Source organism: Macaca nemestrina, chromosome 3, assembly GCF_043159975.1.
Source record: "Macaca nemestrina isolate mMacNem1 chromosome 3, mMacNem.hap1, whole genome shotgun sequence".
NCBI classification, from domain to species: Eukaryota; Metazoa; Chordata; class Mammalia; order Primates; family Cercopithecidae; genus Macaca; species Macaca nemestrina.
Window position 1 is genome coordinate 190312445 of NC_092127.1, and position 15651 is coordinate 190328095.

Sequence of the window (15651 nt, forward strand, 5' to 3'; positions counted from 1 at the left end):
CCATCTACCCATCCATCCATCTACCCATCCCTCCATTCATTCACCTACCCATCCATCTACTCATTCATCCATCTACCTGGTGATCTCTTCATCCATCCATCTGACATCCATCCACCCACTCACCCATGTACCCGTCCATCCATTTGATCATTCATCCACCCATCCATTCTTCCATCCAATTATCCATCTATCCATTCACCCATCTAATCATCCATCCATCCATCTATCCATCCATCCACCCATCCACCTACCATCCGATAGTCCATCCATTCATCCATCCATCCGTCCACCCATCCATCCAACAGATATTCACTGAGGTTCTGCTTTGAGCCATGACTAGGCTAGGCATTGAGAATATGGGAGAAATAATGGCCAGGTGCGGTGGCTTACACCTGTAATCCCAGCACATTGGGAGGCCGAGGTGGGTGAATCACCTGAGGTCAGTTAGAGACCAGCCCGGCCAACGTGACAAAACCCTACTTCTACTAAAAATATAAAAATGAGTCGGGCGTTGTGGCCAGTACCTGTAATCCCAGCTACTCCAGAGGCTGAGGCAGAAGAATCACTTAAACCCAGGAGGCAGAGGTTGCAGTGAGCCAAGATTGCGCCACTGCACTCCAGCCTGGGTGACAGAGAGAGACTCTGTCTCTAATAATAATAATAATAATAATAATAATAAAATAAAAAGAATATGGGACAAATAAGATGGATGATGTCTGCTGGAGGAGGCAGACAATAGGCAGGTCCACAAATTACTAAACAACTCTAAATTCAATTCTGTGAAGAAAAGGAGCCAGGATCAGTGAGAAGGAAACTAAGTGAAGGACCTGACATGTTTGAGGCATTCATGAAAAGCCTCTCTGGGAAGAGGGATTTTAATGAGACCTGAAGGATAGCGGAAGTGGGGCAGGACTCTGGGGCCTCCCAGCACCATCCCCTTCCCCTCACATACATCCCTTAGTCCTGTTGCAGAACCTGTTGGTTCTGGGAAGCTCAGTCTATTGCTTGGGGTAGAGCCCGTGACCAGTCAAGACATTATATTCCTGATCACAGTGATCAATTCAAGGCAGGCATGAGACCTAAGCTGGTCCAGTCAGACTTTTCCAAAGAATTCTTGGCCCCAGGTGTCCTCTCATGGTATAGGTGGTGGCAAATGAGGATATTTTGCTATAATCAGGGAAGTTAGCCCAAAGATGAATTCGACTTACAGAGGAGACTAGGACAGAGAGCTACAGAGAAGCAGAGCCGGAACCCTGGTCACGTATGCCTGAAGCCTATCCTACTTCACTCAGTAGAGCCTGTGCTCTATTGTCTAAGCCAGTTTGAGCTGCATTTTTCTGTTATTTGCAATACAAAGCATCCTGACTGATAAGTCAGCAGTGGGGAGAGAAAAAGAGAGGAAGAGTCTCTAGGCCTGCCCAAAGAGTATGCTGTTATCTACGTGTCATACTTAATGGGGAGGGGGTGTTGCAATACGTCAGAGTTAAAAGTGGGCTCTAAGCTCCAACTCCAGACAGGTCGGAGCCCCATGGCCTGACAGCTCCACTCAACACCTACTTAAGAGGACCACAGTGTGTGGAGTGTGGGAGCCCACCGGGTGGGCTCCGGGTCAGCTGGGCTTCCCTCAATGTGGGGAGTGGGGTTGGGGATGGGGTGGGGTCATTTAGTGTTCCTGGTCTAGTTCAGTGCACCCTCAGCCCTGCGGGGGGCCCAATATCCCACAGGCCCACACAGTCCACTCTCCCAGCCTGGCCACCCTGATGCCTGCAAGCCGGTGCCCGCTGAGAATGCCCACACTCACTGGTCTTGGCTTGGCCACGACCGGGACTAGCTCAGGCGCTGGAATGGTGCGAGGCCTGGGGGCAGTCAGGTTGAATTCCTTGGGCTCTGTGACCTTGGCCTTGGTCTTTAAAGGAGAGGACTGACTGGCAGACATGCCCTCCAGGTGGTTGATCAGCTCCTGGACCTTTGGCTGCCATCTTGAAGGCAAAAGTGGAAACGCCTCTTATGGTCACTCCGTAAGCTATTCAATAAGGCGATGGCCTTTAGGATACAAAAGGCTCCCAGGTGATTGGATCCACCTTGGGGTGGAGGTGATAGTGGGGTGGATGGCCTCACTTCACGAAGTGCCTTCTACTTGTAGGCACACACACTGTCAACCACACCCCTGAAACATATACAGATGCAGTCCCCTTGTACAGATACAGGAAACAGGCCCAGAGGCATTGGGCCATGCTGGTGAGTGGGGAGCTGAGAGGACAGGCACAGCCCTGCTGCAGGAATCCAGGGGCTCTGAGGACAAGCAGTCGCCAGGACTCAGGAAGCCAATCTGGGCCGGAGCAGATGGAAGCCAGCAGTGGAGAAAGGAGCTGATTGGAAAGGAACATTCTGGAACTACACTGTTGGTGACTCCTGGAAGTGGAGCTGTGGAGTCAGGCGGGGCAGGAGCCCAGTTGTACTTGGTACAGCCTCTGGGTGGGGGTGCTCTGGAGCAGGGGTTTGGGAAGGGCCTTGCCAGGCTGCCCAAGTCTGGGGCTCCCCCTTCCATGTCCCACACCCTGCATGGGCACAGCCCGCCATCACCAGCCTATCAAGTGTCCTCTCATGTGGGCTCCCAGGCGGCAGAGGGCATGGCTTGAAATAGCTCCTGCCTCACCTTAAAAGCCATGGTCCAGGGCCCATAGCAAGGAGGGTCTTGGGGGTCTCTCCAGGGCCAGGCCCCAGTGCTCCCAGCTTGAGGCAGGTTGGGGAGAGGGGCAGGAGGTTTGTGATGGGGCTGGTCCTAGAGCAGGCAGAGGAAGCCGACTGGGGGTGGTGGCGCAGGAAGAGGGGCTCATGGGAACTGAGCTGAGCAGCTTCCCAGAGGCAACCCTGCAGGCCCAGGCCATGGGGGCCCCTGAGTAGGCAGTGAGTCCAGCCTGGGGCACAAGGTAGGGGCACCAGCAGGGCTGCTCCTACTCCTTCCTTTGGAGGTTTATCTTGATTGCCAGGAGTGGGCTGGCTGGGACTGGGGATTTCCCCTTGGTAAAGGAACATCTCCAGGCCTCCTCTCCCCACAGGAAGGGCTTCCATCTCCCCGGGCCTCCAGGTCTTCTGCACCCAGCTGGCACCTAAGTGGTCTGCTTGTGCCAGAACAGTCTGTCTGTCTGTCCTTAGGAAGACAAAGTGGCTCCCCTCAGTCCTATCAGAAAGGAAAAAACTGGGGGGCCCCTCAGCTGCACCCAGGCCCCAGTGGGCCTCTCCATGGAGCACAAGGCAGGGCCCTAGTGACTGTGCTGACCCCTCTGCGTGGGGGTTCTGGCCTGCCCCGGTGTTTGCCCCAGTCCTGCTGGGGAGGCAGGAGAAGGCGGCAAGGGCAGCATGAGGGCAGCAGGCCTCGACATGGCCCTGGGGACCCCTAGAGAGATCTGGACCCCAGAATCCACCAGGAACTGATCTGTGGCTTCCTCAGCTCCCTCCACCCCCACCCGTACTCTGCACTCTTGGGATCTGCAGAGAGGCCAAGGGCCCTGCAGGGTCCCCACAGGACTAGAGCCACCAACACAGCCCCAGCCAGCACGTAGGCCCCAGCGCAGAAGAGTCAGCTCTGCCCCATTCACTCAGCCAGTCCTGAAATGGCCTTCAGCCACCCACCACGTGTCAGCTGCCTGGCATGGAGGGAACCCAGGCTGGCGCTTGGGCAGCTGGACCATGTCCGTTCCTCCCCGCCGAAGCTGTGGGGCCAGCCCGGCACTTGGGGCTTCTCCGAAGCTCTCATCCCAACACGGAGTGATTACTGACACTCATAGAGCTTCTGGGAGCAGGAAGGGGAACGTGGAGCTCCTGTGCCTGTGGAGGCACCTGGAGTGGGGTACAGATGCCATTCAGGGCCCCCAGAGCACCCCGTCCAGCCCACCTCATCAGGGGGTCGAGCCAGTTCTCCTTCACGTGGGCCGGCTCGTAGATGAGGCTCCACTCGTCCTTGATCCACGAGCACAGGTGCAGGGGGTTGAAGAAGAACCTAAGGAACTGGGGTGGAGCGGGGCTGTCACGGGGCTGGAGCTGTGGGCCCAACCCCTCACCGGGCAAAACCCCCAGCACCCCCAATGAGCTCCCTGCCCCCAAGGCCCCCAGCACCCCCAATGGCTCCCTGCCCCCAAGGCCCCCAGCACCCCCAGTGGCTCCCTGTCCCCAAGGCCCCCAGCACCCCCAGTGAGCTCCCTGCCCCCAAGGCCCCCAGCACCCCCAGTGGCTCCCTGCCCCCAAGGCCCCCAGCACCCCCAGTGAGCTCCCTGCCCCCAAGGCCCCCAGCACCCCCAGTGAGCTCCCTGCCCCCAAGGCCCCCAGCACCCCCAGTGAGTTCCCTGCCCCCAAGGCCTCCAGCACCCCCAGTGGCTCCCTGTCCCCAAGGCCACCAGCACCCCCAGTGGCTCCCTGCCCCCAAGGCCATCGTGCAGGGTATGCTTCTGGGACTGTCACTACGGAACTCTCCTGGCGCTCTGATGTGCGGTGCTGGTGCTGGTGCTGGTGCTGGAGGCCTGGACCTTGGCTCCCCTTCAGCTGGGAGGAGCACAGCCCCCGGGGTCCCTGGGTGGGCTGCCATGGGGAGAGGGGTGCCTGAGAAGCTGGCAGCACATCCTCAGCTTGGAGGGCCTTGTCCAGTCAGCTTCCCGAAAGCCAGCTGGACAGGGAGCTGAGGGTCTGGGGCTCCATGGTGATGGCCCCAGACTCAGCACTGGTCCCTGTCCCCACCCAATCCCTCCATCTCCAAACCCCATCCCCACACTCAATGTCTCAGCTGGGCTGCTGCCACCAGGACCAGCCCTGTATTGAGGCCCCCATCCTCACTGGGGTGTGGTGGGGCAGCCGTACCCAGAACCTGCTGGAGTTGGGGTGGGGCTTTGCGGTGGGTCTGAATCCCCCTCTGCCAGTTGGCGGATTCCCTGGAGCCAGCGGGGCCATCAGCCCCCCACAGGTGTCTCAGGGCTACTCCCTGCAGAGTGAGGAATGCTACCTCCTGGGAGCCACACCGTGTCACTGCTCACCACTGCTGACCATGGTGGTGACAGCACCCAAGGTGTGGCCCAGGGGCTTCCCTGGAGAGCCCACAGGGTGGCATCCCAGTAGCTTGCTCTCCTTCTTCAAGGCCCAGGCTGGCCTCTTCCTGGAGCCCCAAGGTAGGAAGAAGGACCCCAATGGGATGGGCATGGCCCAGTGGGGCATGGGGTGTGGGATGGAGGGAGGCAGTCCCTCAGGCAGTACCCTTGGGGGTTTATGTGGGCTGTTCCCATGGACCTGCCTCCAGAGGCTCTCTCAGCTGGTAAGTGCACAGGCACCAGTGTTGGGGGCACCACCCTGGGCCCAAGGGTTCTGTGCGGCCAGCGCCCCGAATTCCTAGGGAGTCTCTGTAGCAGCCCCTGAGCACTCTGTCCTGGGCTGGTGCTTTGGGGACTCTGCAGGCTGAGATTGATCCAGGGTCACTTCCACCACTGTGGGACCCAGGGCAAGACAAAACATGGATCTTTGTTCAGTAATTTTTTTTTTTTTTTTTTTAAGACGGGGTCTCGCTCTGTCACCCAGGCTGGAGTGCAACGGTGCAATCTCAGCTCATTGCAACCTCCACCTCCCAGGTTCAAGTGATTCTCCTGCCTTAGCCTCCTGAGTAGCTGGGATTATAAGCATGTGCCACCACGACCGGCTAATTTTTTTCTATTTTTAATAGAGACGGGGTTTCACCATGTTGGTCAGGCTGGTCTCGAACTCCTGACCTCAAGTGATCTACCCACTTCAGCCTCCCAAAGTGCTGGGATTACCGCGCCCAGCCTCAATAATAATAATTATTATTATTATCATTTAGGAAGAGGTCTTGCTCTGTCGCCCAGGCTGGAGTGCAGTGGCACAATCACGGCTCATTGCAGCCTCAAACGCCTGGGCTCAAGTGATCCTCCTGTTTCAACCTCTTGAGTGGCTGGAATTACAGGTAAGCATCACCATGCCAGGCTAATTTAAAAAAAAAATTTGGCTGGACACGGAGGCTCACACCTGTAATCCTAGCACTTTGGGAGGCCGAGACGGGTGGATCACAAGGTCAGGAGATCAAGACCATCCTGGCTAACATGGTGAAACCCTGTCTCTACTAAAAATACAAAAAAAATTAGCCAGGTGTGGTGGCGGCGCCTGTAGTCCCAGCTACTTGGCAGGAGAATGGCATGAATCCAGGAGGTGGAGCTTGCAGTGAGCCGAGATCGCACCACTGCACTCCAGCCTGGGTGACAGAGTGAGACTCCATCTCAAAAAAAAAAAAAAAAAAACCAAAAATATCCCATTTTTTTTATAGAGATGAGGTTTTTCTATGTTGCCCAGGCTGGTCTCAACCTCCTGGGCTCAAGCAATCTCCCAGCTTTGGCCTCCCAAAGTTTTGGGATTATAGGCATGAGCCACCATGCCCCGCCTGTTCATTAAGAATGTCAAGATAAGCTGGGCACGGTGGCTCACGCCTATAATCCCAGCACTTTGGGAAGCCAAGGCAGGCGGATCACCTGATGTCAGGAGTTTGAGACCAGCCTGGCCCACATGGTGAAACCCTGTCTCTACTAAAATACAAAAATTAGCCAGGCATGGTGGCACATGCCTGTAATCCCAGCTACTTGGGAGGCTGAGGCAGGAGAATCACTTGAACTCGGGAGGCAGAGGTTGCAGTGAGCCGAGATCGCACCACTGCACTCCAGCCTGGGTGACAGAGCGAGACCCCGTCTTAAAAAAAAAAAAAAAAAAAAAAAGAATATCAAGATTGTAACAGAAGAGCAGACATCAGTGCCTGCTTGTTTCCAGTCTCCAGGTATCTCCCAGAAAATGCCATCAGTTCTGCTGCTTTTTCATTAAAATGAAGACCTTGCTAAAGCTATATACAAATGTGTACGCGTCATGAATTACTTACATTTCCATGTCGTTGACGTACACAGTGCTGGCTTGGGGCTGCACTCTCCCTCCCTTCACCTGTTAGGTGGCTGAGGCACTTTGTGAGCCGCCAGTCCCAGATCTCTGGGGCTGCAATCCTGGTGGGCTCTGCCATTCCAGGTCTCTCCCACTTCTCCAGGCTTGGAACACCCCCTGAAGAACTAGTTGCTTCCTTCAAGAGAGACCTTGAAGGTCTGGGCCCAAGGGCTTTCCCACTCTCTTCTCCAGGGAGTGACTCTCCTCAGCTGAAACTGTCCCCTCTACCCAGAGTAAGGAGGAGCGAGCCAGTGGCTAAAAGCCTAGTCTGAGAATTGGCTGTGCTACCCTCCTGCTGTGTGACGTTGGGCAAATTACTTATCCTCTCTGTGCTCCAGTTTCCGCAACCCTGGGATGGGTACCATGTAGGAGCAACCTCGCTGGGTCATTTTAAGAATGGAGTAGGCCGGGCGCGGTGGCTCAAGCCTGTAATCCCAGCACTTTGGGAGGCCGAGATGGGCGGATCACGAGGTCAGGAGATCGAGACCATCCTGGCTAACACGGTGAAACCCCGTCTCTACTAAGAAATACAAAAAAATAGCCGGGCGAGGTGGCGGGCACCTGTAGTCCCAGCTACTCGGGAGGCTGAGGCCGGAGAATGGCGTGAACCCGGGAGGCGGAGCTTGCAGTGAGCTGAGATCCGGCCACTGCACTCCAGCCTGGGCTACAGAGCGAGACTCCGTCTCAAAAAAAAAAAAAAAAAAAAAGAACGGAGCAAGAGGGCCGGGCGCGGTGGCTCAAGCCTGTAATCCCAGCACTATGGGAGGCCGAGACGGGCGGATCACAAGGTCAGGAGATCGAGACCATCCTGGCTAACCCGGTGAAACCTCGTCTCTACTAAAAAATACAAAAAACTAGCCAGGCGAGGTTGCAGGCGCCTGTAGTCCCAGCTACTCGGGAGGCTGAGGCAGGAGAATGGCGTGAACCCGGGAGGCGGAGCTTGCAGTGAGCTGAGATCCGGCCACTGCACTCCAGCCTGGGCGACAGAGCGAGACTCCGTCTCAAAAAAAAAAAAAAAAAAAAAAAAAAAAAAAAAAAAAAGAATGGAGCAAGAACAGGCACCATGAGTGTCCGGGGAAACCTGGCAGTCAGTGGGAGTGGGCAGCAGCCAGCACGAGCAGCAGGCCCAAGCCCAGACGTTTCGGTCCGGAGGCCCGTGTGTGCCTGCTTCCCATGCAGGTGGCCCCAGGCAGTCAGGGGTGTGAGCTCCCGCAGGCTCCCCCTTGGGGTGCCAATCCTCAGAACTGACCCCGAACCAATTCCCTGGGACCCCTAAAGCTACACAGGGAGGAGAGGCTGTTCTGGGCCTGTTACAAGTCAGAAGAGGCCCCCCAGGAGCGGAATCGGATTTCCCCAGGACAAAAGCAGTGCATTTAGCCGCACTAGTCGGTGTGCATTGGGTTTTTTGTTGTTGTTGTTGTTTCTTTGATTTTTAGAGACAGGGTCTTGCTCTGTCACCCAGGCCCAAGTGCAGTGGTTCAATCACTGCTCATTGCAGCCTCAAACTCCTGGACTCAAGTGATCCTCCCGCTTCAGCCTCTCAAGCAGGTGGGACTACAGACGGGCACCAGCATGACTGGCTTGCTACTTCTTTGAAATACAAAAGAAAACCACCAGAGTTTCTTTCATTAAAACCAACCAGAATGGTGAAAGGTGGGCGAGGATCAGATGGACCTCACCCGTGGGCCTCGTGGCCTGGTGGGCAGGTAGGGGCGGTTCACCTTGCACATCTTATCCACAGGTTGGGACTTGATGATGTTACAGAATAGCTGGAAGCCGAGTTCCTCCAGCAGGAATGTGGCTAGGTAGCAGATCACTAGAAAACAGGGGACCTGTCAGAGGCTCAGGGACATCACAGGGGCACCAGGGGCACGGTGGGACTGGAGCCCAAGGCCTCCACCATGTCAGGGCACACAGCCACAGGAAACCTCCACCCCTCTGGTGCCCACCTGAAAATGATAAGCAACCACAAACAACACTGTCTTAGAGTGCAATGCATTTGTGGTTGCAAAGCACTTTGTCAAATAATCCCATCTGATAAATTCTCAGAATTTGCAAAGGCTCCCCAGGTAAAAGTGAAATCATTTTGGACTTGTTTGTCAATTCTGAGCAGCTCAGTTGTCACCTCAAGCCAGCTAGAACGTGAATAAACCTGGGCCCAAGTTTACTCCGAGGCAGGAACTGTAACAGGCCCCTAGCCTGCAGCCTAGACGCACTGCCCATCATAAGGCTCCAGCTGGGTGGCAAGGGGTCGGGGACAGGAGCCTAGCTCAGGACTGGCACCAATGGCTCCGCTCAGTTTCCCAGTACCCTACAGTGCTCGCCCCACTCCTCTCCCTTCCTGGACAGGGGCAGCAAGACCCTGTGCAGGGTCTCAGGGCTGCCCTGATCGCCCCCCAGCAGCACGGGCCACCTGGCTTGCAATGGTCGTCCTGCCCCATGAAAGCAGACAGCTGTCAGAGGCTACAGGAAGCCCAGGCAGCGAGTCTCTTGTATTCAGTCCCCCATAGGACTGTCCAGACTGCAGCCATAGGGTCCATCTTGTCCAAAGGCCTTGGGGTCAGTGGTGGCTAGGGGTCAGCCTACGGAAGGCTCTCGTGTTGTCCAGGCTGCCTTTGGGAGCTGGATGCCCTAAACTGGGGTGGCAGAGCCAGGTCCGGCTGCCCTGGGGCATTAGTTCCCTGTCTCCAAGGTCCTGGTCTGCCCCGTGAGGACCAAGTGAGGCGAGGGCCCAGGAAGTCTCTAGTGCAAGGGCAGGAACGGGAGCTGCACCGCCCGCCCGCCGCCTGCCTGCCAGGCCTTTCCACAGAGAGCCTGAGTGAACGGTCTCTGTGGCCTGGCCCTGGGGACCAGTCGGGCACGTACCCATGAAGCGGCTGCGGTCAACCAGCAGGCAGAGTCGGCCATCCTCCACGTAGAAGGCATCCACCACAATGGTCAGCAGCTTCCGGTACTCGAGGCACCCAGACAGCACCTCCAAAACAAAGCTCTGCGTCTGGGGACTCAGAGCCTGGAAGAGAAATAGCCGGTGGGGGGCCCTGGCTGGGCCGGGAGGAGAGGGCAGCGGTGGGGGTGGGAAACTTGGGCAAAGGCAGGGGTGGAGTGGCCCCAGAGCTGCTAAGGGCCAGTTAGTTGGGCCCCCAGGGCAGCTGGCAGTACCTCCCCACTCAGGGACTGGTCCCCAGATTCTCCTGTGTTGGTGAGATGAAGTAGGGGCAAAGACAGAAATAAACAAGGACAATGAGGCAGTGCAAGGAATGACACAAGGGACAAGTACTGTGAGGTTCTAGCTAATGAGAACAGGCCACCGCATCGAGGCAGAGCAGAGGGCGCCAGGGGCCAGCAGGCATGAGAGTCGCCTAATGCAGACAGAGCTTCAGTTTGCTCAGGTGAAAAGCTTCTGCAGATAGAGGGCAGTGATGGATGCACAACAGTGGGAACGTGCCTAACCCCAGGGAACTCTACACTGAAAAATGGCTACAGTGGTATATTTTACGTCATGTGTATTTTACCACAATAAATATATATATATATATATTTTTCCCAAGACGGAGTCTCTCTCTGTTGCCCAGGCTGGAGTGCAGTGGCGCGATCTCGGCTCACTGCAAGCTCCGCCTCCCGGGTTTACGCCATCCTCCTGCCTCAGCCTCCTGAGTAGCTGGGACTACAGGCACACACTGCCACGCCCGGCTAATTTTTTTTTTTTTTTTTTTTGAGACGGAGTCTCGCTGTGTCTCCCAGGCTGGAGTGCAGTGGCGCGATCTCGGCTCACTGCAAGCTCCGCCTCCCGGGTTCACGCCATTCTCCTGCCTCAGCCTCCGAGTAGCTGGGACTACAGGCGCCCGCCACCACGCCCGGCTAATTTTTTGTATTTTTAGTAGAGACGGGGTTTCACTGTGTTAGCCAGGATGGTCTTGATCTCCTGACCTCGTGATCCGCCCGTCTCGGCCTCCCAAAGTGCTGGGATTACAGGCTTGAGCCACCGCGCCCGGCCCTAATTTTTTGTATTTTTCGTAGAGACGGGGTTTCACCATGTTAGCCAGGATGGTCTTGATCTCCTGACCTCACGATCTGCCCGCCTTGGTCTCCCAAAGTGCTGGGATTACAGGCGTGAGCTACCGCACCAGGCCGGAATTTTACTTTTATTTTAGATCAAATCTATCTTTTCCTTTGTGATTTCTTCAGTTGCTTCTTTTTTTTTTTTTTTATTGAGACGGAGTCTTGCTCTGTTGCCCAGGCTGGAGTGCAGTGGCTCACTGCAACCTTCTCATCTCAGCTTGCTGCAACCTTCGCCTCCCGGGTTCAAGCAATTTTCCTGCCTCAGCCTCCCGAGTAGCTGGGACTACAGACTCCAGCCACCCACGTCCAGCTAATTTTTTGTATTTTTAGTAGAGATGGGGTTTCACCATTTTGGCCAGGCTGGTCTCCAATTCCTGACCTCATGTGATCCGCCTGCCTCGGCCTCCCAAAGTGCTGGGATTACAGGTGTGAGCCACCCCACCCAGCCCTTCAGTTGCTTTTACACTAAGATAACAGGGTAACGAGCTAACCTGAAGCATTCTGGACAAGCCACATGACCTTGTGGGGCCTCGGTTTCCACACATGTGAACGAGAACATTTTGGGTACTGCTCTGCAAATAGGGCCATTTCCACACCCTTCTAGTGTTGCCCTTGCAGTGCAGGGGCTGGAGGCCTGAGAACTACCCGCTTCAGCAGCTCTGCCTCTGGGGTTCTGGGTGCAGCCTGGGCTCTGCTAGCAAGATATACACTTATGGGAGAAATGGCAGGGGCAAGGTTGGGGGACGCCTCTTTTCCTCAGCTCCCCAGGGGTGGTAGATGCTGGGCTTCCCAGAGCCTTCTGCTCGCCCCTGCCTCTCCCACTCCATGTGGTGGGGAGCTGCTCCCTGCAGTGCCCTGACCAGCTGGGAGCCAGGACTGACTCAGCATGAGTTCTTCCAGCCCTTGCAACGGCTTTAAGCACAAGGTTCCCCGTGTTAAATTTAAATCCCTTTCTCCTGGGAGTGCCAGGACTGGTTTCTGGACTCCCCCTGGAATGCCAGCTGGTAGCAACGTTCTCCCGGGGACAGCCCTTCGTTCTAGGACTCCCTTGCGGGTGCCTCTTTGTCTTCTCAGCCTCCACATATTGGAGGGGCTCAGGGTGCAGTTCCCCTATGGTGACGTTTGTTCGTTATCTACTTTCTGAGTGATCGCAGCCAGCTTCAAGGCTGACAGCATTCTGATTGCCAAATGGACACCCCAGCCGGCACCGCTCCCTGAACTCAAAAACCTCGATCCTGCTGCCGCTGGGCCTCTCCTGGATACTGGGGCAGACGTCTCACATGAGTGCGTCTGAAACCAGCCTCCTGGGCTCCGCCCAAGCCTGCCCCTTGTTTACTGCCCCCAACCTTGTGGCACAGTAAACACGGTTCCCTGATCCCAGCGTGTCTCTCTGTCTCTCTTCCTGGCCCCTTGGCTGGGGACCCCAGCTGCTCTCCCTGCCTCTCCTCTTGCTTCCCCTCAAGTCTCTCTTCGACCCAGCAGTCAGGGCGAGGTTTCTCAGATGGATGTTGCCTCAGGCGTCCTTCCTCACCGTGGCCAGCGAGGCCCTGCAGGGGCATGCCCAGCTCCCTCGGAGTCCCCGGCCCGCCCTGGCTCTCTTCCAGTCACACTGGCCTCCTGTTTCCTCATCGGGGAACTGGCTGTTCCCTCTGCCTGCGACCTCCTCCTGGCACTATCACCCCACGGCTGTGAGGACTGTGCTCCTGACCAGTCCTCGCGGGACATGGCCTGTCCTAGTCACGGCATGGCTTGTTTACTGTCCCTTTCCTGGCTAGACGGTCACCTGGGTGCTCGCCAGAGAGGAAAGAGAATACATAGATCACGGGGACCCAGTGACATCCTGTGAGTGGGGCTGGGCACGGAGAGGGGGCTCGGGGGGTGCTGAGCTGCCAGGAGGGGCTCTGCTGGGGGTTGGCACCTCAGTTTCCCTCTCAGTTTCCTGCAGTTGCCAGGCTGTACCCACACCGAGGGCACTGACCTCCCCCTGTGTAACTGACAACATCTTGTCAGAGAAGCCCAGGAGCCAGGACAGACCCTTCCGAGAGCAGTGAGTCAGCATGGCCGCTGAGGGTGATGACTTTGCGGGACGCTGCTGACAACCTCCTCTGGCCTCCCCGGCTCAGGCAACGGCGACTCCACTTCTCATCAATGACGTCTGTGTTTTGGAAGTGTGAGCATGCATTTTTAATAAGGTCAGAGCCTTGAGCCCTGTGCCATCAGCCCCAGGCAAGGCGGGTTGGGCAGGGCCACACTGGGCCAGAGGGTCCTGGAAGCTGCAGAGCCAAGTGAGAAGCTAGTAAATGACATCCCAGTCCATGCCAGGCCGGGCCAGGCCCACAGCCAGGTCCTTGCCACTAATGCTGGGCTGGCGGCCGCCAGGACACGTGGTGCCCAGCCTATTCACAGAGAGGGGCCTGGGGCTGGGGGCAAGGGGTGACACATGCCTCAGGGGCCCTGGACCAGGTCCTTCTGACCCGGCCAGCAGAGATGGGCCTAGGCCAGGTGGGCTCTCTCTCCCAGAGGAGGCAGGGGAGGCCCTTGCCACAGGAGTTGGCTCCTAATGGGGAACCAGCCTGTTGCTGAGACCGGCCTGTGGCTGCCCAAGAGTCTCTGAGTCTGTGATAAAATCTTGGGCCTTGGTCAAGTTCAGGGCTCCTCAGTCCCCAACCAGGGACAGCAGCAGGCTCTCAGTAGTGAAGGGTCCAGCATTCACCATCGCTGCAGGGGTCTCTCAGCACCTCCAGAAGTGCACTTGTCTGCTGGACTCACAGGGTTGGGGAAGAGCTAGACCAGGGCCGGGCCGGGGTGGGTTGCGGGGAGGGGGTGCAGGGGAAGGGTGTGGGGCCAGGAGGCTGATTAACAACAGGATTTGTGATTCATGTCACCAATACTTGCTCATCAGTAACGCAAAGCCTAAAGTCAGTTAGAAAAGCAGGCAAAGGAAACGGAGGCTGCAGGGCCACACAGCATCCCTTCTACCCTCCTTTCCACCTAACAGAAAGAATGCCGTCCTGTTGGGCATGGTAATATGTTCAGCTGAAACCATATTTTCAACTCTCCTTGATGATAGAGCCATGTGACAGTTTTAATCAGTAAAATGTAATGACAAATTGCAAGGTGTGGCCTCCAAGAAAGCACCTTGAAAGGAAGGCACATGCCTTATACTGTTTGCCTTTCCCCTCTCCTCACCTGGGATATCGATGCAATGCTGGAGGTAGGGCAGCCATTTAGTGACTATGAGGCAATAGTACGTGTTAAGGCGGCTGCGTGGAGAGGAATGGAAAGAGCTCCTCATGGCACCATGGAACTGCTGAAGGCACTCTAGACTGCCTGTCTGCAGACTGCTTCTCATATGAGCAAAGATACCTTTAATTGATTAAAGTTACTGCTTCTCTGGATTTTATTGGATCCAAACACAGTTTCCTAACAGATACAGGTCCGAACAGATGGTTCAAAGTGAAATATATATTGCTTCAAAATTTAGGAAAATGTAACAAGAGAAATGATGGCTGGGTGTGGTGGCTCATGCCTGTAATTCCAGCTACTTGGGAGGTTGAGGCACGAGAATTGCTTGAACCTGGGAGGTGGAGGTAGCCATGAGCTGCACTGCAGCCTGGGTGAGGGAGTGTCTCAAAAAATTAAAAAAAAAATACATAAAGTGACTTTCCCCACCTATTTGACTGGCAGAGATAACAATTTTTGCCTGCACATGAGGTTGGGGAGGGTGTAGGGGAACAAGCGCTCCCTACCTGCCCGGGAGAGCAGCAGTGGATCTCCGTGGAGAGCTAACTGGCAATCCACACTGAAAGCATGAGAGCCAATTACTCTCACAGCGAGAACCTGTGTCTTCTTGGACTTGACCTTGGGTGCATCCAAGATGCAAAGGGACAGGTGGCTAGTCAGTCCCACAGTGGTTTGTAACAGATCTCATCTCTAGATCCTTAATTTAATTACATCTACACAGACTATATTTCTAAAAAAAGTCATATTCATAGGTAACCAGGGGTTAGAATTTCAACATTTTTTTTAAAGAGCTAGGATCTTACTCTGTTACCCAGGCTGGAGTGCAGTGGTGTAATCATAGCTCATGGTAGCTTTTAACTCCTAGACTCAAGCAATCCTCCTTCCTCAGCTCCCGAGTAGCTGGGACTAGAAGCACGTGCCACTATGTTTGGCTAATTTTTATATTTTTTAATAGACAAAAGGTCTTGCTGTGTGGCCTAGGCTGGTCTCAAACTGCTGGCCTCAACCAATCCTCCTACCTCAGCCTCCCAAAGTGCTGAGATTACAGGCATGAGCCACCATGCCTGGCTCATTTTTTTTCTTTTAGAGAGAAATGGAATCTTGCTATGTTGCCCAAACTGGACACGAACTCCTAGGCTCAAGTGGATCTTCCTTCCCCAGACATCCTAGTAATTGGGACTAGGTACGTGCCACCATGCCTGGCTTAGTATTTTTTTTTGGGGGGGGCACAATTTAACCCAAAACACTGCCTTTCACCACACTCTGCTGTCCAGAGTCTGCCATTTGGTTTATGTATTGTGTAATTTTCTGGCAAGTGGCAGTCTTGAGCCTTGGCCTACCAAAATCAGTGAGTTGCAACAATTTATTGACAGCTGG

At 55.5% G+C, this 15651-nt stretch overlaps 1 protein-coding gene across 1 annotated transcript in view; it reads right to left on the minus strand.

Moving 5' to 3' along the window:
* LOC105483852 (cilia and flagella associated protein 99) overlaps positions 1-15651 on the minus strand; it is a 72918-nt gene that overhangs the window by 44629 nt on the left and 12638 nt on the right. Inside the window, exons 3-6 of the mRNA XM_011744875.3 lie at positions 9838-9982; positions 8694-8788; positions 3896-4008; positions 1802-1979 (exon numbers count right to left, since the gene is read on the minus strand). Coding sequence (XP_011743177.2) covers positions 1802-1979; positions 3896-4008; positions 8694-8788; positions 9838-9982 — 531 coding nt within the window. The remainder of the gene's footprint in view (positions 1-1801; positions 1980-3895; positions 4009-8693; positions 8789-9837; positions 9983-15651) is intronic.